The 20,046-nt window shown below is 36.5% G+C and overlaps 1 protein-coding gene and 1 long non-coding RNA gene across 4 annotated transcripts; both read left to right on the forward strand.

Moving 5' to 3' along the window:
- Nucleotides 1–658: 658 nt before the first annotated feature.
- LOC138323023 (uncharacterized) lies at nt 659–2,617 on the forward strand. 2 transcript variants are annotated; one of them, XR_011208515.1, is made up of 3 exons: nt 659–673; nt 903–1,164; nt 2,212–2,617. It is a non-coding gene; the product is annotated as an uncharacterized lncRNA (long non-coding RNA). The 2 variants fall into 2 exon arrangements; XR_011208516.1 differs by lacking the exon at nt 659–673 and adding an exon at nt 741–755.
- A 2,123-nt stretch (nt 2,618–4,740) lies between these two features.
- On the forward strand, nt 4,741–12,113 carry LOC138323024 (beta-1,3-galactosyltransferase brn-like). 2 transcript variants are annotated; one of them, XM_069267343.1, is made up of 2 exons: nt 4,741–4,930; nt 8,904–12,113. In XM_069267343.1, exon 2 carries the CDS (start codon nt 8,964–8,966, stop codon nt 10,074–10,076), a length of 1,113 nt encoding a protein of 370 aa, XP_069123444.1. In that variant the 5' UTR covers nt 4,741–4,930; nt 8,904–8,963; the 3' UTR covers nt 10,077–12,113. The 2 variants fall into 2 exon arrangements, with proteins under 2 accessions (XP_069123444.1, XP_069123445.1); XM_069267344.1 differs by lacking the exon at nt 4,741–4,930 and adding an exon at nt 8,625–8,743.
- The last annotated feature ends 7,933 nt before the right edge of the window (nt 12,114–20,046 follow it).

Raw genomic sequence — 20,046 nt, forward strand, 5'->3', positions numbered from 1 at the left:
CTATTTTTAATATGAGTACATATGTATACGTAAATTCCAGATACCGCATACAGTCTAAAGTTACTTGCTAGATGAAACCTATTTTACTTCTCATGAAACACTACGTAAGCACTCCTAATGTTGTTTTCTGAAATGAGACTATTTTTTGGTAAAGTTATATGAAGGTTATAACTACGCCGTATTTTCGGTTTCATTAATCCCAGATGATAGTACATCACTTATAAGAAATAATAATAAAAAACGAAAAAATAGTATAAACATGTAGTTGATTCACGGAGTACTGTTCTACCTCAGAACACCCGATTTAAATTATCGTTACCTTACACACTGATAATGCCGATTAGAGTCTTTCAGAAAACTGTCCGAAAGTAAAACCTAAGATGAATACCTGGAACATTGTGAGTCAGGACTAGTTAAAAGATATTGCCACCGCATTGGTCTATTAACAAAGTGCATTTATATATATGATTATTTAAGTGCTTAAAGGCACTTTAAACTCCCAATAAGCATTATGTACGAATTGAAATATACATTTAGTGTTGAACCTTTTGCAATATACATATCGATCATGTTCCAACGCATTCACAGTAATTGACGATAAAGATAGATTGTAAATCCTCAGAATTTCAACAATATTTAAATGACAATGGAGTTACTATTTTAAACAATGAAGGTAAACTAATTACGTAGTTATCGTTAATCTAACAGTACCCTTACATTGTTGTAACATTAGTGTACAGCATTATTGAATACAGGTTTGTTAAACGTTTGGCTATTTAATTTTGAAGAAAAAAACCTTCTCATACAAAGTTAAGTACAATGTCGGTACCGTAGTTTTGAAAATCAATAATAACCCAGTTGCATTATAGTAGAGTGTCTAATCAATATTTTTTTCTTTTCAGCAAACACCATGGATTGCATTTCTGAAATTGTGTCGCTGAACAAAACTAATAAAATAAATCTTAAATGAAAATTTCCAGATAAGACGTCGCTTACTGCGCCTGCGCGAAATACCTAATATAAGGTAGGCCGTGCATCATTTGAGTCATAAGTGTCCTAGGCTCGGTTATAACCGGAACAAGGACGTTAAGCCCCATCAATCAACAATCATTTGAGTCATAATCTCGGCGGAATTCCTTCCATATAGTTTCAGCATAAATCAAGGTAAGTATAATTTGAAGATGTAACTTTTTTAAAGAAATAATTGTTTTTTTTTTCTAATCATGATTGTTTCATTTTTGCATATCCATATAATTATACTTCTAATGTTCGTAGTTTTGAATTACCATGATGTAATACCATCTGCGCTTTGGCTATTTTGACTGTATCGTGCAATTTTCGCAATACAATTTTTCAAAGCCATGCAGATAACATGTCTTAAACATAGCATAAAAAGTAACTTTACAAAACCATATTGTTGTGTTAATTTTAGAAAATAAGATAATAACATATAAATACTGGTATTCCAACACTCACTTGTATTTGAATTTTATCCTGTTACAGCTTCATAAAAATCTTAAAACAGATTATCAATTATTTGTTTAAATATTATTGTTTGAAAAATCATTTAAAGAGTATAGCAAAGCATTACAATAAATACACATATATATCATAATTTAAAAAAAATGAATTTATAAACAAGATTAGAGCTCATATCCAGTATCTGGATGATTCACAATATCGCTATAAAGTCACTGAATTTCTTTTTTGGATGAATTTCTCTGGTGGATTTCACAGATTATTTTAATTCCGAATCAGCACAAAAAAAAAAAAAAAAAAAAAAACCGTATTCATTGAAATAAGAACTGTGTTCAGGGATTGATTGAATAGAAATGTATACTGATTCGGCATTTTTATTAGTATTTGTATAAAATAAATACCTCCGTATGCTCATATTCCGTCATTGCATATAAGAGTTGCGGGTAGTTGTCGATTGTTACGTCAATATTTTATGAGCGCAATTCACGTCTTTTTCTCCGGAAAGTATGACGTTAAGCTCGCAAACACATGACGTCACAATCAAAATCTACCCGCAAGTGCAGATAACTCTGTAATATGCAAATACAGAATACTGTAAATCAATTTATTTTCGAGATCGCGTGTAAATGGAAAAAAGTCGGGGGTGGGGGGGGGGGGGTGTAAGTAGATTTACAGTACCGTCTACAAAACGTGTTTGTTTATTTTTTATATAACATCGCACTTACTTTCTAGATATTTGTCCACGACAGACACAAACACGATGTCTAGTAAAGACGGAAATGTCCCCACACAAAAGGACCTCGACAACCACTCCAACCAATGTAACCCCAACAATGAGGAACACAAAGGTTACGACCGCCATTTCAAGGGGGACCAGGCAGCCGCCGATAACCATAGTAACCAGCTGAATCCCAATAATGAAAAATATACAGCTCCGAAGAAGTAGTGTGGAAAAAGGAGACATTCGTGTAATGACATTGGTGGTTTACCATCAAATATATTGCATTGTTGTGCAAGCAAATTATGCCCCATAGTGTACTTCTAAAGCACATTTACAAACAACAACAAAAACAAATTCATGTCATGTCTCCTAATGTATGTAAAATAAATAAACAAACTTAAATATACAAGAACTGTTTATTTTTGTTTATTTTCATTTGTAACTAAAATACTGCTATCTGTTGTTCTAGAACTCGTTGTGTTATCAAGTTCAAAAGGTACTACCGACCAAAACGTTAATTTGTATGAAGATACAGTTATGTTAGAGTCAGATGTTCCGGAGAGTGAGCGTTCTTTGTTCTATCTTGACGTACCATTCCAAACGAGGTCAAACCCTGGTCAAGTCAAAACCTGCAATTATGATCGAAAATGAAACCACAAAGCAAATGAAGACGCTTTGCACAAATATGACCATATATCGTAAAAGAATGTGTGATGTTATAAACAAAAACAAAAATCGTCAATTTTCACGATAAAAATCAAGATCAGGCTTCAACTGTCAGTCCGAATTGGGGGAAAATGTAAATTAAAACGTTTGCTTACATATTAGTAAATATTACGTTATCACTGGTATGGGAAAATGTTGCGATATATTTTACCGCTATAACTTTATGTCAAATGTTAATAATAGATGTTCTAAATATGTTCATAATGAGGGAGACTACTCTAAAGTATAGAAAAAGGTATTTGTCAATCAAAAGAGCAGTTGCATATTTGACATGGTCTTCACCGTGGAGAAGGTTAACGGAATCGGGGTGCGCAGGGGTTGCGTACCCTTGAGTTAGGGGGCGCTGCGGCGGCCTTAGGGGGTATTGCACCAATCCACGTCGGGAATCAGTGACCTAATAAAAGGACTCACTCAGACTGCTCGGGTCAGCAGTGAAACATTGTTTACTACATCGTTCTTATATTAGTATTTATGTAATCAAGCACAAATACACAGCCCAAAAGACATTTTGATTAAAAGAATGCGCTGAAACTTCATACAATGGTAGCCTATCAGGTACTAGTAACACAGCCTGTGGACGAATTTGGGATCAACCATAACGGTCACTGTTATTAAAAATAGATTGCTTTGTCAAATTTTGGTTTCCAGACGATACTTTGAAAGAACAGTGATGTATCGTGTTCAAAATTCATACATTGCTAGATTATTGAGCAACAAAGGCTAGGATTTCAGAGAAGGTCACTGTTGCTGAACTATCTTTGGTCATTTTTTGTTTCCATATGATTATATTAGAACGGATTGATATACTTCCTTGAAACCTCATACAGGGTAGATAATGAGTAAGCACAGACTGGCGTTGCATTTAGTGTCAAAAGGTCAACGACACAGGTCGCTGTTGCTAAAATCAATTATATTTTGCCATATATTGGTTTCAAGACAATAAGAAAAGATGTTTCAATTTTAATAAAATAGCTTCAGGTTTGTTAGATCAATGTCAGGGTCGCTGCTGCTAATTGTAAAACAATGCCAGCACTCTTGTCAGCCTCACTTCTTTATTTATTTTTTTTCACTAAATTGCAATTTTCAAGAATCAAAATATCTATGATACATTTGAGTCTCATGATAGATATGTGAAGGTCAAGGCCCATGATAGATATTCGAAGGTTAAGGTCAACAAGTCAATGTTTAGAAAATCGTGGTCTGGACTAATGTGGCTTCCTTTCTTCATTGATTTTTCATCGAAAGGCTTATAGTTTCAAAGGATCTGGGGCTAGTCAGAGTTTCGTGGTCAATGTTGATGTCATTGTAATCGCTCACGGGGATCACCAAGAGGCATGTATTGCGTCAGCAATATCCAGAATGCAAAAGTTATAATCTACATCACGAACTCAAAGAGTTCCTGATCACGACATTTCCTTTCGATCAACCTTACATAATCGAGGGAATTCATTGAGTAGAAGTTCTAATACTGTTTTACATGTCATTGTATCATCAACGAGTATGTGTAAGTATTTGAAATCTCCAAACCACGACAAAAAGTACCCATGAATATTTCATGTTATTTTATCCAATAATTAAAAAAATGATTTAAGCTCCTTTAATGGTGTGTTTCTCATAATTCATATGTTTATAAATACAGCATGTCTGAAATATTATATTGTCAGCATTATGGTGAGGAATTACATTAACCAACACCACAACACATCAACCTGTGCTGCAGTGATTGTGTCACACATCACTGAACATGGTGCCTCCGTTGCACATGACATCACACAAATCATCAATATCATCAAACACTAGTCTAATTCTCTTAGCGTGTCTCCAGCCAACACTTACAATGTGCGCATGGGCGTCTGTAGCAACAGGGATCGATAAAGGGTCGCTAGTTTTTGAAGAGCTCACGCAAGTGTCGGGTTGGTGTGGAGTTGTACCGAACAGAGGAGGGACGTATCCCCACGAATTGGGAGGGATGCACAGGCCAACAAGCCCTCAGACACCCTGTCGGTAAGTTGTTTGGCTTAAGGAAGTACCGGGAGGGGCTGGGGTCAATACGCCTTACATTTTCTGATATGACGTCATATAATATCGACCATCCGGTCTCTACGCTAACAGTAATCGGTTCCAAAGTAGTACATCTCTGATGCTGTGTAGTAACTTGGCCATACCATATGTTGTATCGACTTTTGATGCACAGAAGTACTTCAGTCACTGATTTGATGAACAAAAATGACTGGACCACGTGATTGATACGTGTATATATAGTCTAGAAAGGTTGAGCGATAGGTGAGATAACAAAAATGAAAAAAAAAAACAACAACAACATTGGACCAATAAAATACTTGTAGATTACAATTCAAGCTGGCCCAAGTCCAATTCCCGTATCTTAAATGCCTCCATGCATAAGGTCTTTACCGAGAATGTAGGAAAAAGATATGGGCCTATATACAAAAACAATGATATAATGATAGTTGATTGTTCACATTTTAATCTACCTTTTGTCGCTGAGATCCTAAATTATCGGTCGGTTGACCAATCATATTTGTGTTTACTTCCGCAATGTTTGGGTGGCAGTCCGGTAGGAATTCTTCCTACGCTTGTTCATGTTTGCTCCCAACTCATTTGGTGATTATAACATTTTATTCCATGAATCCCTAACTTAGTATTTCAGTCTACAGTGGTTCTTTTCATAGTAACCTGTCTGCCTTAGAAGAGAAGTTGTGTTTTTATCACACTTGTCAATGTCTAACTTAAGTCTGTACACTTCTATCATATCCTTTCGTAGTATTTTAGTCCACTGGACATTTCCATACAGAATTGGTTACAAAAGTTTCTGACTAATTCTGATGTTCGTCGTTGGACATTCGCTAGAGTAACCGGAAATTGGAAGCAAATTGAAAGGCGTGGCAGAATAAAGGGCTTAAAAAGGTTGAAAAGGAATTATATCCATATACTGGAAGGTCCTTCTGTTAATTCCTATGTTTCTGTTGCTGTTTTCATTTGTACTCATGAATGCTTCCATAGACTGTTAAGACATATCTCACGATTTTTTCATGTCTTAACAGCAAACAAGTATTAAGGGTATAAAAGGTTCTCAAATGTCATCAATATTGCATAGTCATAAGATGCGACTAATATGGGGTCTTAAATCATCTTCTTTCCTCGTAATGTTTCTCTTGATACCAGGTTAAACATTGGCCGCTGGTTTAGGTGGTGAAGACATATAGAAGTGGTTTCTAATCAAATTAATTATTTTATGAAAAATAAAACAATATTAAAACATTATGACAAATTACAATTACGTAAACTGTTAAAAGATAAAAGTGAATATCAAGTACGGCTCTTATTAAAATATAATCAATAAATTTGGTTAAGTGATTTTGCAGTTCCTTGCCTAAATGATGTATTTTTCTAATAAATTTCAATGGTTATTTTCTGATGTTCTATGTTGATTAAAGTAATATGTGCTATAACTGGTCAGAAATTTTGATATGCTATTTTTTTCAGTAAGTTATTTAAAACCATCAGATTTTATGAATTGAGCTGTGAAAATCATTCAAATCAACGACAAGCATGTATGATGTCTTAAAAACATTAGTTACAACACAGAATTGATACACTGTAAAATACTTGTTTGTCTGTCTTGTGTGTGTTAAGGATACATACCTGTAGAAATCACTTTACAATTACTAGTAATATTGCAAAAATGTGAAATGAAATTGTAGTCTTGACCACAATCTGGTTTCATGGTCTCACCGTATGTACTCATTTCACTGCATTGTAAATATCGGCTCTTTTTTGTACTTGTAAAATGTTGGTAATGTTTGGTGGTGAATAACATAACATTAAAAGCTCTTCTTGTTTCGTGATTATGAAAATTACGGCATGTATAACTTTACATTTAGTGTAGTTCGAATATCTGTAAAGGATTCACACAGTGTACTGGATTGCTAGGGTATTCCCCGACTGCGTTAGAATGGAGTGTTTACATTGGGGTTCAAGTGTAATGGTAGGAAATCTCCGTCATTGTTCTCCATGTAAGAATACGGGTAGATATAAATAACTGTTTATTATGGTTAGGCTGGATAAACACTAGGATTGTAAATCATATGTTTTTGTAGAATTTGTATTTTTTTGTTATTTTTAGAAGTTGTATTTCCAAAACAATGTTTGAAGTATCAAACTTAGATATTAAACAGTCATTTGTGTATCTCTTTTCTTCTAATAATCCCAACCATAGAAGAAAAATAAAATAAAAAGCATATTTTGGCGACCAAATATACCTTTACCTATCATTGTACATGACTTTTGATGTGATTATTGGATACTTTTAACTCTTAAACAATCAAATAAACGTCGACATAATATTACATTATTATCCAACTTCATAATTCATTGAACGAAAGACATAAAAGACATGGACTTTTTAAGGAGATTTCCGTTCATCAACCATATAAATCTGGGTCAAAACTTAATAAATATAGGTAAAATCTTGGTAAACATAGGCCAAAACCAGATAAATCTGGGTGAAAACTTGGTAAATGTAGGTCAAAAATAGATAAATCTGAGTCAAAACTTGGTAAATGTAGGTCAAAACTAGATAAATCCGGGTAAAAACTTGGTAAATGGAGGTCAAAACTAGATAAATCTGGGTCAAAACTAGATAAATCTGGGTGAAAACTTGGTAAATGTAGGTCAAAATTAGATAAATCTAGGTGAAAACTTGGTAAACGTAGGTCAAAACTAGATAAATCTGAGTCAAAACTTGGTAAATGTAGGTCAAAACTAGATAAATTTGGGTCAAAACTTGGTAAATGTAGGTCAAAACTAGATAAATCTGGGTCAAAACTTGGTAAATGTAGGTCAAAACTAGATAAATCTGGGTGAAAACTTGGTAAATGTAGGTCAAAACTAGATAAATCTGAGTCAAACTTGGTAAATCAGTGTGAATATCCAGTGCAATTAATTTATCCGTCAGCATAAATAGCAAGTTAACAGTGATATTATCGATCGTAGACTGGGGGGAAAGGGGACAGGAATGCTGCTATTTAGAAATGGATTTCGGAAGGTGAATCTCCACGTTTGCAATAGTGTAGTTCCATATCTAAGTGCCAATATTCCTACAATCAATAATTATAGTGACACATCCTTGTCGATTACGTATTCAAGGGTCATGTTGTTTTCGTCGATATAGCTTTCCATTTGTACTGACTAGGGAGATGAATACAGGTTGTATTTGCCATTTGTTTACATCAAGGTTGCATTACTGTATTGCTAGTATTCCCTTTTTGCGATAAATTTGAAAGTGTGCTCCAACCCATATAGCTTTCCATTTGTACTGACTAGGTATGTTATGGTGATGTCGATGAAGCAGACACTTTCTGTTAGGAAGCAGACACTTTCTGTTAGTAATTTTCCAGAAATACCGATATTTTCGCAATTTCGCGGCACATTGCTATGATCGCGAAAATTTGATCCGCGAAATAATGAGAACTGGTTGAATGATATATACCCTTAAATCCATATCGCGAAAATGAACCTATTTTTATAACAAACAAGAAACTGTTTATACTGAAGCGTATACGACTGATGGCATTCCTGTAACATGTCTGTTGGTGTTCGGCAGATACTCTTTGGTATACATAGCTGATATTAATTAATCGGACCAGCTCCAGACGTAGCTGTCATATCAATCAGTTATTCTGTACCGAGATGTCGTGTGGTTGGCTCATATAACATGTAGAATAGATATCTTTGTATTTCTACCGATCTATTCGTACAATATATCTTGGCATTTCTGTTTTCGGGTTTCATTATGCGGTGGGTTCATGTGAATATAGCGTGAAATCTAGCATGTCATTTACACGATGTTAACTATTAGCTACTATAGCGTTTCCGTTGCATTAGTATTTACACTATACTGTTAATATTGCTGAATCATGTTTAGCGAGTCATTGTTGATTCTTCCCACTGTTTCCAGGACTTTCACCCATGTCATCAACGAACCTTCACATCAGGCCGAGACGACAACAGAGAGAATATGAGGTACGATGTCTTGCCACAAAAGTTCTTCCGGAACAGATGTCACTTACTACTTCTCCTTGTCGTCTTGGTATTCCTTATGACACATGACAACGTCCACAAACTTTCAAAGGGGGTGTCATTTAAGAACTTCCGGTATCCGATGGAGGTGGACATGTTGTCCCTGGTGAGGACATACCGAGAGGAGGGTAGAGTGAACACAGAGCCAATCAATGCTTACCAGTACCAGTTCACTACCAACGTCTCTCATATATGCAATCAGAAGGAAATCTTTATTCTTTTCCTCGTGAAATCTTCCGTCCGCCATTTTGGTAGAAGGGATTCAATCCGATCCACTTGGGGACAGCAGGGTCTCGCATCGAGTGAATTTCCAACGAAAACGATCTTTCTGGTGGGTATGCCAAGGGAAAACGACAATCACCAGATGTACAAGATTCTGCACGATGAAACACTTCGTTACAACGATGTTCTTCAGATGAATTTCAGGGACGACTACTATAATAACACGCTGAAGACCGTGGGTGGAATTAATTGGGCCGTAAACAACTGCGGCCATGCTAAACATGTTGTATTTATGGATGACGACTTCTATGTCGCCACAACATTTTTGATCGCCTATCTGAACACCTTGTCTGTACAGCAGTACAGGACACTTTTTATGGGCTACCTTCACGAGGACGCTCCAGAGCGAAATGAACACGGGAAGTGGTACATTTCCTACGACGACTATCCTTTCAATCGTTACCCACCGTTTATAAGTGCCGGCGCTATGATCATATCAATGCATTTTCTAAAGGATATACAAATTGCGATCCAGTACACCAAGAACTTCCCGTTCGATGATGTCTTCCTTGCTATCGTGGTGTATAAACTCGGAGTCTACCCACAGCACAACTCGAATATCCACACGGGGGAGGAGAGAGCGGAATACACCAGCATGCAGTTTCATAGCGTCCTAGCGTCTCATGGGTATTACAACGATGTTCTCTTACAGGCAGCATGGCGGACACATTCCGCCTATGTGGACGCCCTTCGAATGGTACTGCATCATCCTTTACAACGACCGACACTTCCAGAAACGACCAGAGTAAAAGACAATTCTACACAATGACACTCATCAGCCGACAGAGCAGTTAGTATACATGCTGTCTTTGTCAAATTCGTCAAGATTCCAGTATCTCTGTCAGCGTTCTTTTCTGAACCCATCAACTGCTGTGTAAACAAAGGTGGCTAAATTTGTTTTCGTGCCGGTATGAAAAAAGTAGAGACAAATCTTAAACTCTGAATCGTGACTCAATTTGTGCTTTTGAAAGGATGTCTTCCCATAAGATTTTTATGGAAAAGTAATGCATTTACAATTTTTATGACGGTCTCTTACATCCGTAAATTTACCAATATGCACCGCTTGAATTGCATTTATAATCGTTATGCATAATTTACAACCTGTAAGTAGGAGTTATTTCCCTTCGTTTGACTCTGACAGTACTGGTGGAGCGAAACGAAGGGAAGTAACTCTTATGTATCAGATAATATCTGTATAGTTGTTAATAAACAGTTACTTTGCATGTCTCCTGGGACCATCCTCTATGCTCCAGGGGTTACTATCACTGACGTTATATCCACACCTGGACTGTATCATAGTAAAACTGACCATTCACAGGCCTTCATAGACTTCCTTTGAAAATTACAGAGAAAGCGATGCCCGACTCAAAGTCATACAGTCAACCACAGTGCACCGTTTTCCGAGTATTTTTGATGTACATCAGAGGACCAAATTCAGCTGAAATCCCACTTGTCTTATAATACCTTCAGTTATTACTATGACATAATCAAGGGGTACATATAACGTCAGTGATATAAACCCCTAGAGTATCGATGATGACAGTGACATATCTTACCACGTTTCTAATGTTGGGGATACATGCACGTCTCTGGTTATGTCTAGAGTGGCCCGTGATGCCACACAATGTGATATTGTACATGACCTGTAGCCTATAGAATGTCTGTGATATGCTACACAGTAACATATAACATAGATACGTAGTATCACATTTTATATAGTGTCACGTGCAGCTGTGATAAGTTTGTTTTGGCACGTGTAGTTGTTTACAGAAATTTTACACTATATATACATTTGATTTGTAGCCCACGTATCATTTAAATGTAGTTGTTATGGTTACTATTGTTCTGTACAGTCCATGTATTAATCAAATGTAGTTGTTATGATTATATATGCAATTTTATACATGATTCCTATGCCAACTTTGTACACATTTACCTCTTCCATAGAAGAAAATGTCTTGTTAAGGTAAAGGATTTGTCCTGAAAAGACAAACTCACCTGAGGCTGGAAGTGAAATTTGCTGACGAGGTCAATTATTTTCGGGATTTCCATACGGATTTCATCTGAAATTGGCCTTGAAAATATTTCATGTGAATTTAAGACTGTTGTTGACCTTAAATTGATATCAAATTCTTAAATGGACATGGGATTTTTTTTTACCCGAAATTCATGTATTTTTGTTTGAACTCAACCTTAAGGGTAAATAAGCCCGTGGAATAAAGAAACTTAAAATGGAACTAAGCAAATCCATGTACATGTATTTAATTCAGGCCAATTTCAGTTAAAATTCTGGAGTCTGAATTGCCATTCTTGCGTTTGCTCTTTACATATTTAATTTGATCTGAAAGTTTTCACATGAAGACATCTTTCCTGCGTGAATCTATTATTATTTGGTGCCTTTATTTGTTTATAAATATATATATTGATTGTTTCTGTACGTTCAACGTGAGTACAAATAATGCACTGAAAAATTCAATACCACCTTTTGTTTGATTGATTTAGATATGTTTTTATCCACATTATACGTTTGGATAAGGCACAATTCCAACGTATACCTAGATATGATCGTGTCTCAAGCTAGATTAATTTGAACAATAGATTTTTGTTTACTAGTCACTATGATAATTAACGTATTCATATGATGATTTACCGTTATCATTATTACTGGCACCTATCATTTTTACAGTTGTATAATTCCGCTATTTGTAGGTACATTTGTATACTTCCTTGTTTTAATACACGGATAATATTGTATTTATATGTAACATTGACATTATGTTGACAATTAAACTATTTGTTGAGGCCATGACCAAGTTCTGTTTATGATTTAATTAATTGGCGTTAGCAAACTCTTGTCGAATGTTTGATGGCTTTTTCTCTTTCACGTTGATTATCCGCATATCTCTATAAAGGACGTTGCATAAACTTAATTAACCTTTTCATGACGTCACGATATTGTTTCTGTGAGTGTGACGTCTTACAATTGATTTTCCTATTTTCAGCACTGCAATGCTTCCCTGGCGCAATGGAAAGCCCCTCTCTTTTACTAATGGACGTTTCGCATGGCATGTGGTCATATGTCGGGACATTTTAACCACTCGGCCACCACATGATGAATATATATTTTTTTTTTTAATTATTGTAAGTTTCGTACAGAGTTATTTTCTTATATTTTACTTTGATTTCCATTATTTGCACATCTCATGCGTGAGATTTGGATTTCAATATGACTGGAAAATACACTACCTCTTTCAGAACGTCTGGTTCAAAGTTGAATGTACTTTTTGAAGGATTTTCTCATATGATACTTTATATTGCCCATTCAATAGTCAGTCTGCTATTTGTTCTGTCAGGTACAGAAACACAAGTGTGATCCGTAGAGGAGTGGAGTAACCGATGCAAAATCCCCTGTATTTAATAAATGACGATGACTGTTCCTGCTTTACTAGATTCAATGTTAATTTAGACAGAATTTTAGGATTGAATTCCGTACAATTGAACATCGCGTGTAAAGGGGAATAACTCAATATATGCTCTAAAGGGAACTCACTCCGACTGTCCTGCTTGAAATTCGCCCACGAGAAAATTTAAAGACGATATTAAAACAACAGAACAATTATTTTAAGTTTTTGCGATTTTTTCTTTTCATTCTATTTTTACAGATATGACACTTGATTAACCTCTAAATCACTATCTATTCGACACCACTATATAACCTTCGTTATTCTTCGTAAGTTTTTATTTTTGCCAGCCTTGACGAGCAAAAATTGAAACTTCGAGACGAGTTTCTTATAATCTCATATAAAATGAACACAAACTTAAGATACTTTTTATCAAACAACTACAAATACCTACATAACAAAGAATTTCAAGTCAAAACGGTCCGAAAATCAAGCAGAGGCCGCCATGTTGTCCCGCCGTTCTAGTAGTCCTGACGTCACGTCATTTTTCCTGACGTCTTTTTATTAGTTCTGTCTGACGTGCCAATGAAAAAAGCTTCAGGTCATATTACATTAGTAACATACGCAAAAATATTACTCGGGCGAAATCACTGGATATCAGGCGAACTATGTGATATATATATATTATATTCCATAAAGATGCTTTTTATCTACAAGAAGATAGTCTTTGTTATCTACAAGAAGATAGTCTTTGTGGTACGGGCCAAGGTGCCCGGGTGTGGTTAAATCGTCATAATAATAAACGGGAGTCATGAACTGTGTTTATCGTTGAGAAATGGTTTCCCAGTATTCTAACACAATACCTATGTCGGGAGTACAAACTCCAATCTGACATACAAAATATGACAGTCGTCAAGTGCTGACCGTAGGTCTATGGTTTTCTTTAGGTACTCCGACTTTGAAATCCTACAGACCCAGTCGTTCTTGAATATCACAGAAGACATATCTAATATAATTCAAACAATATATACTTGTCCCATTGATGTGTACCATATACTCACGTCTGTTCTACATCTTATGTTTATATTCTATACAATCCATATTCATATACATTTTGAATAGACACATGTGTTCTGTGCCTCGTCGATATATCGCACCATGTAAACAACACAGGGCAGCTTGAGTTCATGGGCCCTAGTGTTTAACCAGCTAAGACAGGGTGAAGGCCACAGCACTAAAGCCGTGATCTGAACGTTGATAAACATGTGTATATTTATATACATCCTGTTTTTAGGTCAAGCGAGGTACACGTCACTACTATAAACATAAACATGATTAGGCCGTGTAACCAAGTAGGCCAATACAGGTGAGTGATTTTGTGGACAGCACGATGACCGTTAGGTAACATATACAATGAGAGGACACTGTGGCCGGACGGCGGACCCGCCCATCTACTGCTATGCTGGGTCGAATTCAGATGGCTGGCGAAGATGGAAAACGATATCAGATTGTACAGAACCTTGGACATGAACGGTCGGACATATAATAAAGCACAACAACACATTTTCTCAAAGTGTCTGATATCAGAAACTGCCGGATATTACAAAACCTTTCACATATGGTCAGATAATTACGAAGCCGAACAAAACGTCGAATATTGTAAATTCTTACAGAAATCGTCAGATTTTAGAAACTTCTAATATATTATTGCATGTGTTCAACTATATATTTATTGCAGATATATGAACATATCAAACTTATAACTGTCGAATCAAAAACTATCGGGTATTACGAAATCGTACACAAACTGACAGGTTTTTACAAAGTCTTGCAAATTATCGGGTATTGCTATTACAAATACTTACAAAAACTGTCGGATATTATTACAAAATCTTAACAAATTATTAGATATTACAAAATTGTAAACAAAATATTGGATATTACAAAGTCATACACAAACTGTCGGGTATAACAATATAACAAATCCTCGCTCAAACGGTTGGTAAAAACTCTGTATTAATTACATTAGATACCGGATATTACAAAAGCTTTCGAGAGGCGAAGAAACTGAAGAATTATAGTTGCTGCCAGTCATAGTCATGGGAATGTGACGAATTGAAGTCATGTTTTGAATGTTTGGTGTTCGCTGCCTTAGGAAATGTAACTCAGTGAGGTAACACTGTACAGTTGGAGAGAGATTCGCGATCACAAGGGGACACGACACTGACATACCATAGCCTCCCAAAACACACTATCACGAGGACATACAAAACTAACATATCACGGCCTCAAAAAACATACTATCACAAGGGAAACAACACTAACATACCAGTCTACCAACATACCATCACAAGGAGATACAACACTGACATACCAGTCTACCAACATACCATCACAAGGAGATACAACACTAACATACCAGTCTACAAACATACTATCACAAGGGGACACAACACTAACATATCAGTCTACCAACATACCATCACAAGGAGATACAACACTAACATACCAGTCTACCAACATACTATCACAAGGAAATACAACACTGACATACCAGTCTACCAACATACTATCACAAGGAGATACAACACTAACATACCAGTCTACCAACATACTATCACAAGGAGATACAACACTAACATACCAGTCTAACCAACATACCATCACAAGGAGATACAACACTAACATACCAGTCTACCAACATACTATCACAAGGAAATACAACACTAACATACCAGTCTACCAACATACTATCACAAGGAAATACAACACTAACATACCAGTCTACCAACATACTATCACAAGGAGATACAAAACTAAAACATACCAGTCTACCAACATACTATCACAAGGAAATACAACACTAACATACCAGTCTACCAACATACCATCACAGGGAGATACAACACTAACATACCAGTCTACCAACATACTATCACAAGGAGATACAACACTAACATACCAGTCTACCAACATACTATCACAAGGAAATACAACACTGACATACCAGTCTACCAACATACTATCACAAGTAAACACTAACATACCAGTCTACCAACATACTATCACAAGGAGACACAACACGAACATGCCAGTCTACCAACATACAATCACAAGGAGATACAACACTAACATACCAGTCTACCAACATATTATCACAAGGAGACACAACACTAACATACCAGTCTACCAACATACTATCACAAGGAGATACAACACTAACATACCAGTCTACCAACATACTATCACAAGGGGACACCACACTAACATATCAGTCTACCAACATACTATCACAAGGAGACGCAACACTAACATACCAGTCTACCAAAACATACTATCACAAGGGGACACACCAGGAGACACAACACAAACATGCCAGTCTACCAACATACTATCACATGGAGACAAAACACTAACATACCAGTCTAACAACATACTATCACAAGGTGACACAACACTAACAAACCAGTCTACCAACATACCATCACAAGGAGACACAACACTAACATACCAGTCTACCAACATACCATCACAAGGAGATACAACACTAACATACCAGTCTACCAACATACTATTGCAAGGAGACACAACACTAACATACCAGTCTACCAACATACCATCATAAGGGGACACAACACTGACATACCAGTCTACTACCAACATACCATCACAAGGAGACACAACACTAACATACCAGTCTACCAACATACTATTGCAAGGAGACACAACACTAACATACCAGTCTACCAACATACCATCACAAGGAGATACAACACTAACATACCAGTCTACCAAAACATACTATCACAAGGGGACACAACACTAACATATCAGTCTACCAACATACCATCACAAGGAGATACAACACTAACATACCAGTCTACCAACATATTATCACAAGGAGATACAACACTAACATACCAGTCTACCAACATACCATCACAAGGAGATACAACACTAACATGCCAGTCTACCAACATACTATCACAAGGGGACACAACACTAACATACCAGTCTACCAAACATACTATCACAAGGGGACACAACACTAACATATCAGTCTACCAACATACCATCACAAGGAGATACAACACTAACATACCAGTCTACCAACATACTATCACAAGGAAATTCAACACTAACATACCAGTCTACCAACATACTATCACAAGGAGACGCAACACTAACATACCAGTCTACCAAAACATACTATCACAAGGGGACACACCAGGAGACACAACACGAACATGCCAGTCTACCAACATACTATCACATGGAGACAAAACACTAACATACCAGTCTACCAACATACCATCACAAGGAGATACAACACTAACATACCAGTCTACCAACATACTATCACAAGGGGACACAACACTAACATACCAGTCTACCAACATACTATCACAAGGAGATACAACACTAACATACCAGTCTACCAACATACTATCACAAGGAGATACAACACTAACATACCAGTCTACCAACATACTATCACAAGGGGACACAACACTAACATACCAGTCTACCAACATACCATCACAAGGAGATACAACACTAACATACCAGTCTACCAACATACTATCACAAGGAAATACAACACTGACATACCAGTCTACCAACATACTATCACAAGGAGATACAACACTAACATACCAGTCTACCAACATACTATCACAAGGAAATACAACACTAACATACCAGTCTACCAACATACTATCACAAGTAAACACTAACATACCAGTCTACCAACATACTATCACAAGGAGACACAACACTAACATACCAGTCTACCAACATACTATCACAAGGAGATACAACACTAACATACCAGTCTACCAACATATTATCACAAGGAGATACAACACTAACATACCAGTCTACCAACATACCATCACAAGGAGATACAACACTAACATACCAGTCTACCAAAACATACTATCACAAGGGGACACACCAGGAGACACAACACGAACATGCCAGTCTACCAACATACTATCACATGGAGACAAAACACTAACATACCAGTCTAACAACATACTATCACAAGGAGACAAAACACTAACATACCAGTCTACCAACATACTCATGTACTCGTGATGAATACTACGTTACTGTTTGTAGGATGTTAAACCAACTTTCGATGAAATGCTCTTAGTACACATAAGGAGGAAGACGAAACACTAACAGAATTAAGTTATATTAACCGCTATGACGTTTATGAAAGAAATTCCGATCAATTATATTTGATATCGATTAGTAACATTTACATACCGGTATTATTGAAGCATTCAAGATAAAAAGTTAAAGATTTGCGTAACCTTATCTCTTAAACAGTTTTGTATAATAGATATTTGATAGTTTTATAACATTTATGTTATATTGAGGCAAAAAAGATAAAAAGTTAGAAGATTAATGTAACATTACCACTTGAACAATTTTGTATAAAAGATATTTCATCGTTTTGTAATATTTATATAATATTGAAGCATTATAAATCACTTGACCGCATTTATTTTTTCATTATCATGTCCATTGTTAATAAGGCGATAATTGGTGGGTAGCGACTTGTGGAAATGGAGTCCGACATCAGCTGTATGTGTGTACCTGTTGCAGGACTTGTTATTCCGGTCGTTGTTATGGTTTTCTGTATTTAAGGGTCAGTTCCTGCGTCAGATCCGACATATATTGTTGTTATTGGCGCTATATATAGCGCCGGAGCTTGCTGTTGGTCTCCATCCAAACCCGAGTACACGTTTATGTAACAACAGCTTTTACTACCAAACAACTGGCCTGGAGATAAAATTCTTGTAACCTCAGAATATCTATAAGACGTAAACAACTAATGTCTGTGTAAGTAATTGGTAGAAATGGGAGGAACTGTGTACTCCAGAACGCTCGATACTTGTACACGCTAAGAACAAACATCCATCTTACAAGTAACCCAAAAATAAAGAAAAACAGTTTCCCATCAAGAAGGACAAGGTCGCGAAACACTGAAGCATCTACGTATACATTGATAAAACTACCCCACCCCGACAAGGTCGCGAAACACTGAAGCATATACATCGATAACCCCCCCCCCCCCCCTCCCCATTTCTGTTATCACTGGTGATAATAATCATTTTCCTTTAAAAGTGACAACAAAAACATTGGGTATGTAAATGACTTCATTCGCCAGATTACGCTGATGATGCGATAACAAACAGCTGCTATTCTACTCGAACAGTCCCTCCCTTTCGATCCAATATCATGCAACACATGTCAGTTTACACTTTGAAATATCGATTCCGTGATATATTAACCCCTCCAAGAATGCTCAATGCACTAAGTCACAGTTGTAATCAATGCCCGTTGTCGATTGGTTTAAATCAATGATGGTTTCTGACGTCATAGCTTACCTGTCGGTACAGACCGACTAGACCGATCGATTGTTTAGCCACATTTATGTCAACAATTCCAGTTATGGCAATAACACGTCGTGTAAGTAAGTCTTGACCTTGGGCCTGGTGCTGGGGTCAAACTTACACTGTACATATGTATGTATATTACACACAGTTCATGGCACCAACCTAAAGCAGAATACGAAGTCGAAAGGACAGTGGTCAGACCGTAACGTTTCTCTCTACCTTTCTGGAAGCATTGAGTGGTTATTCACAATATCGCTTGAATTTTCTTTACTCTTTTCATATTTCCACATAATCAATTGGAGATAACCGTTATTAGAGCTGTATATGTTACCATTATAATGGGAGAGATCCTTCAAATAGTTCTTTAGAGCTTCCGAGCTTTATCTATCCAAAACCCGATTACACACAGATACACTTGCATCTAAGTCTACAAAAGAGAAACCAATCTCCTTTTTGACAATAAGGAACACACGGATCTGAGAATTAACTACAGTTTATACAATTATGGACCCATCAGTGCTCATAGACCATATTAATACATTTTAAAAGGTCTAGATCAAAACCAGAATTTTGATCTAGACCCCTAAAACATCTAAAATGGTTTTAGGGCACTATGGTGGATCCATAATTATATAAACTGATAAAGAATGTTTTAACAATTAACTGATTTACCAATTACCGAATCTGTTGTGTGTTTCACACCTTATTGTTATCACTAGCCTAGGTGGTAAAAACCCATGAAGACTTCGAGTCTTCTGGAAGTCGAATGACGCGGGGTTTCGATGGTCATAAATATCTACGCCGTCTCGAAATAAGAGCAAGTTGCACATCTACAACCTCTAGCTTTCGTTTTTCGCTCGATGTAGATAATGTAAACGAACTTGTCGCTGACGTTTGTTACCAATGTGACCGGGGCGACATACTAACC

Source organism: Argopecten irradians, chromosome 5 (assembly GCF_041381155.1).
Source record: "Argopecten irradians isolate NY chromosome 5, Ai_NY, whole genome shotgun sequence".
NCBI lineage: Eukaryota > Metazoa > Mollusca > Bivalvia > Pectinida > Pectinidae > Argopecten > Argopecten irradians.

What these genes read in the sequence shown, in the direction of transcription:
- LOC138323024 (XM_069267343.1), top strand. Translation starts at nt 8,964, where the DNA reads ATGAGGTACGATGTCTTGCCACAAAAGTTCTTCCGGAACAGATGTCAC.